This window comes from Myotis davidii, unplaced genomic scaffold, assembly GCF_000327345.1.
Source record: "Myotis davidii unplaced genomic scaffold, ASM32734v1 scaffold2008, whole genome shotgun sequence".
NCBI classification, from domain to species: domain Eukaryota; kingdom Metazoa; phylum Chordata; class Mammalia; order Chiroptera; family Vespertilionidae; genus Myotis; species Myotis davidii.
The window spans coordinates 21,963-27,651 of NW_006298687.1; the positions used below are offsets into that span (position 1 = coordinate 21,963).

General features: G+C 40.3%; 1 protein-coding gene across 1 annotated transcript in view; it reads left to right on the top strand.

Moving 5' to 3' along the window:
- Positions 1–1,367: 1,367 nt before the first annotated feature.
- The window catches only part of LOC102752796 (androgen receptor), a 96,890-nt gene continuing 92,568 nt past the window's right edge, over positions 1,368–5,689 (top strand). The window contains exon 1 of the mRNA XM_006774470.2: positions 1,368–1,705. Coding sequence (XP_006774533.1) covers positions 1,519–1,705 — 187 coding nt within the window. The 5' untranslated portion in view covers positions 1,368–1,518. The remainder of the gene's footprint in view (positions 1,706–5,689) is intronic.

The following is a 5,689-nucleotide window of genomic DNA, read 5'->3' on the forward strand; positions in this document are numbered from 1 at the left end:
GGCCTTGAATAAAGGCTAATATTTGTGTCTTAGAGATAAAATGCATATCAAGTGTAGCCTGAGTGAAAGCTTTCTTTCCTCTTGCCCTGCCAGGGCTGCTCATTGGTAGATTGAAGGGAGGAAACCTTTATTGCTTTTTTTTTTTTTTTTAAATCTGATGACTGTGCTGAGCATGATTAGCAAAGAACCATGGGTTGAAAGTGAAGGTGAGTAGTGAGAATACAGTAGGGTAATGGAAACTGTGTTGGATTTGAAGTCAGCTAGTCCAGGCCTTGGTTTCAAATATCTTGGGCTTCTCCTCTATGAGTCTGAATTTCTTCATATGATATAAGAAGAAAAAACTCTCACAGAGTTGTTTTGTGGTGTTGAAATCACCCCTACATGGTAAACAGGCTGCCGCTGCCATTAGGACTTACATTCCTTCCTTAATAAGAAAGCAGTGCTCATGAAAAATAGTGGCTGCATTCCTGTAGATGAGAATATGGGAAATTGTCTGCCTGAGGCAGATTAACCCAAGAGATCACTTAAGTTTTGTTTAATGTGTAGGAGAGAAAAAAATGACCTTTGGGTAGTAGGAGCCATGTTGTTTGTTTACACTTGAATTAATTACTATGGGAGACTAAGAATTACCCATTCCATTAAGTTTTAGGACTGGATTTCTGGCCCACTTCTTCACATCTACCTAAGACTCAGAGATGGATATTCTTGGCAGTTACACTAGGTGACCACCGAAGCTCCATCCTAGCCAAAGGAACCCATGAGTATTGTAATGGCCAAGTATTGAGATGGTAGCCTAAGAGATTTCGAGAATCAATGTCCATCATTTCTCAACAATAGCTTCATGCATAGGGATTCTGCTACTTTATGTGGTAGAATGGGTTTGGGGGCATATCCATGTGATATATAGAGACTCCTAAGGAAAGTGAGGGAGTGGGAGAAAAGTCAAAAGAAGACTTCTATGATAAAACTACTTATGATCCCTCACTGTGTATTCGTTTCAAGGAAGTTTTATCTTTTTGCCTAATTTATAAAATCATTCACAACAGTTGCTCAGAATTATGGGTAACATTATTCTTGTTTACAGATGAGAATGGTACTGAGAGACTAGGGCAAGGACATAAGACTGCTATGATGTTTAATCTGGTTTAGCCATAGGTCTACCTTTGGATAAGGTAAGGTCATAGGATTGGCTTCATACCATTTATTCGCTCTGAAATTATTGCCTGACCATCATCTTAAGTTATATACCTTAACCTCATATTTCTGCCTTCATATTTCCCTCATGTAGACATAGCCCATAAGATTGCTGATCCCAGAGAACTTGTCTAATTCCTTAACAGGATCCATAAAGGCTCTGTCCATGTGACAGGAAACCCTGCAAACATTATCTCTAGAAGTATTCCCCCCAAAAAGGCAGCTCCACACTGAATGTATTAAGCAATGAATGATAATAATGTACACATGTAGTTCACTCTTCAAGATCTTAGACTTCTACCCTCCAATTTTTGCCAACTACTGATGTGTATTTCATTATTTCTCTTGTGTCTTTCCAGTTTGGAGACTGCCAGGGAACATGTTCTGCCCATCGACTATTACTTTCCACCCCAGAAGACTTGTTTGATCTGTGGGGATGAAGCTTCTGGCTGTCATTATGGAGCTCTCACTTGTGGAAGCTGCAAAGTCTTCTTTAAAAGAGCTGCTGAAGGTAAAGGGTCTTGCACACCCACTTCTATTGTTCTTTTTCCTTTATCTTCTAGAGAGAGGCACTAATTTTCCAGGGCCCAGTATTTTAATCATCTTAGGGATGAGGTCACTGGCAGGGCCCTCTCAAAGTTTTTCAGAGCCTAAAGAAGCAAGTTTTTCTTATTTGACCTGCTGGCTTCGACAGTGTTGGTAGTACAGGCAATGTAGGAATGAAGGTGGTCCCAGCTGGTACTTGGGAGTTGGTGGGCCCTAGAAATGAAAGAAAAATTAATGATTTGAAAAGATTTAATTTTCTCTCTGCTTGTGTTCCACTCTGATGCTAGTGGGGGAAAATTTGTCCTTATTGGAGAATTTAGAAGTAGAGATACTCCAACTGAGTCCCTAGCCTGTACTTTGTTATGAATACAAGATTGTTCCTTAGTAAAGTCTCCCTGGCCTCAGCCCCAGAAAAGAAGTGTTCTCACTGTTAAGCAGACCATCAGTCTATGCACCTGCTCCCTCCTGCTGCTGCCTTCTTGATGCCCCTTTGCATTAATAGTTCCTAGGTAGAGGAGGAACCGAAATGATCGAAATACTTTTATTCTCCTCTCCAGAGACCTGCTCTCAGGGCTGTCCATTGGTACAGAGTCCCAGGCTAAGTTGCATCTTATATTTGGCTATATGGACTGAAGACCTGGCTCATTAATCTTATTTAGCTTAGAACAATTCATGTCTGCTCAGCCCCCAGAGGTGCTCAGCCTACATCCTATAGAGGGAACTCCCATTTACAGACCGTCTATATATGCTAGTGCCTCCTGCCTTCTCAGTCAATTTGGGTCTAAGCCATTTATTCACTTTACTCCCCCATCCTTCTAATGGCTTCCTTCTCAAAGAAACAGTGATGAATAGCCTGTAAACAGACACTCTGCTCAGGGAACAAACTCAGTTGCTAAACACCAGTATCTACTCCTTCTCCCACTTTCTCTCAAGGAAGTACTTTCTTCTGAGACTTTTCCCCCTGTCAATAGGCCTAAAAATGTTGAATTCCATGTCAGAACCTAAACAGACAGTCTTTCCTTATGTAAAGGCTACAAACCCTATAGATAGTTTTGAAAGTGGAGCTAAGTAAAGCCACACCTTTCACCAGGAATGTGATGACACCCACAGAGGAACCAGAGAGTTCTTGGCATCTAGAAAGAGGTAGCAAATGTGTGTTTTTTAATGACATCTCCACTGATAGCCAGTTGGAATGATGATTGTATTTCCATCATTTTGGCCAGGTGGCAGGGTACCTATAAAATGGACAGCTGTTATTATTTTTTTTTGCAGTCTCTAAAGCAACAAGGAGACAGGTAGCATTCAGTATTACTGAAAACATGCTGTGTATTTCATCCATATTCCTGAATCGCCCAGTGCTACTGCTTATTCTGGGCTAGTATAATGTCTAGGGCACCAGTGTCTAGGCCTGTATAGTTTAGAAAGAGACACAGAAAGCCACAGAAAGTACTCTTAAGAGTACTTACAGAAAGAAGGCCTTAATTTGGAGTAAAAAGGAAGTGAGGAGCAGCTTAAAATACTTCAGATTACTCTCCCTACCCCAGTGAGTGCCTGCCTCTTCTCCATACCCTGTCATCCATTACTTCCTGCCTGTGGAGCAAAGAATGAAGCTGAGTACCTGTCTATAGCTTGTGTGTCAGTAAGCCAGCCACCACAGTAATAGCAATCATATCAGATGGCAAAAAAAGTTCAAGTAAGCAAGCAAATTCAATAGATAGATTAGATTGTAATCAATGCTCCCTCTGGGTTTTACAAATCTGGGTCATGATAATGCTGTTGTGGAAAACCGGGGAAATAAACATACTGTGGAAGGGAAGATTTTGCTGTCATAACATATTCCACCTGGGAGCCTTCTGCAGAAGTTCGGGCTGAAAGAGGGAGACAGGCAAAAGGGCAGCTGGCAAGGCTGCTTGGGACGAACTCTGCTATGACATGGATTTGATGTATTTGAGAATAAGGAAGAGAAGTGGGAGGGGCAATCACTCAACTTACAGAACACTTGGAAATCCAGCAAGGTGTCAAATGTTCCAGACCCTAGAAGCACTTAAGTTAGGGAAACCTGGTTATATTTTCTTTGAGAAAATGTGCCATTATGAGTTCATGGGGCCAAATGCTCTTGACTGTTTGAAATATAAAAAATAACCAATGGATTCCTTGCGAAACTACGAAGCCCCCTGTTTCCTTTGGATGTGGACCCCATGTTCCAATTCTGAGCCCTTTGAGGGACAGGATAAGGTGGTTTAAAAAATATACACAAAACGAAGAAAAAAATTATTGGTGTTTTCAATCTCCTCCCATCTGTAAAGCTTGGTGACTGGAGTTTACTGCCATCATTATCTTTATTTGAAGGCAGGGGGCTGTCTTATTACCCTCCGAGAACATTTATTGGTTTGTTTGTTTGTTTTTCTCCTTTATTAAAATGCATCTTTATTGTCCAGATGTCCTTTCTCAGGTGATTCTGAATCTGCCTGGTTCCAACATTGAATTCCACCTGTATTGGAGAGAGTGGAAGCACAAATCTTTCTCTTCCTCACTTGTTTGTCATTGTTAGTTAACTCAGACTGGATATTCATGGTGTTGATTACCACTTTATTCATGGTTTCAGAAATCTCTGGACTGGGCACAGGTACAATACTTAAAAGCCTGGCATGTCAGACAGAAGTCCATTTCTAGATTTGGTAGTTCATAAAGCATGAGGCTTTAATGTTGTCATTGGTTCAAGGCTTCACACAGAGTCAATTGTAATATAGCCAGGTTTTCCTGTTGAGGCAAAAGAAGAGGAGAGTGTGTCACATTTTCTCATTGTTAGTAATACTGGGAGTTTGGGGTGAGGGTGAGGCTAGTCATGGAAGGATCTGAACATTTTGAGGTAAAAGATAATGGTACTAGGCCTTGGGGGTAAAATCACTAAAATCTGGTTGATGGAAACTTAGTGAAAGTATTTGTGTGTATGTGTGCATGTGTGTGTGTGTGTGTGTGTGTGTGTGTGTGTGTGTGTGTGTGTGTGAATGGGAGCATGGGGGCATACACTCAGGAACTTGAAGGGATGGTTTATGAATTAGAAACAGTCATGAGGAGAATCAGCTAGCTGGTAGAGTGGGTGGGATGAGCAAGGAATTGAAAGGGGAATCCATATTGGATGCTATCTAAAAAGACAGGCAGTCTAAGGAGAGTTATATCTCTATGCAGGGGTAAGGACTCAAAGGGGCTTTAGTTTTGTGGCCCATATATGAAATTTCTCCCTTTGGGCCTCAGTTTTCCTTATTTATAAAATAAAATACTTAAACTAGATATTTTAAATATTCTTCCAGCTTAAAATTCGTGACAATTTAGCAAATTACAAACATCTCAATTATTTCAGCAAACACATGTTCATTTGTACCTGTGTGTACTTTTGATTTTGCTATCCTTGTATACGGCAAATCCTACTTCCCATTCTCTTAAAAATCTATCTTTATATAGGGGTAGAGTCATCTGAGAGAGTGCACTGTGGATAAATTGGGTTAAAACTCATAAGTCTGAGATTTCTCTTTCTCTGGTATTGTGACCATGGCTGGGTAACTTCCATTTTCTCATCTGGAAAATCAGGATATGAATCCCCATCCCTACCTCATCATGTTTCAAAGAGAGTTAATTAATTCATCATGTGCATTATGTGCACAAGAATTTACTATTTTCAGACATTTTCTAGTAAAACTTTGGAGATTGTACATCCATTTGTTTTGTACACATGGAGCACTGTTTGGTACACATCATAAATTGAAACTGTAGTTTACATTCAGGAACTCAAAGAATTACACCATCCTCACTGATGTTTACAATATGTCCCAATTTAGTATCCTTGGCAAATTTTATGTAAGTATGGCTTTGATTCTCTCTCTTGTCTCAGGTTTTTGTGAGGGAAGAAATGTAAGTGAACCTTCATTGAACTCTTTCTGTCCTTTAAATC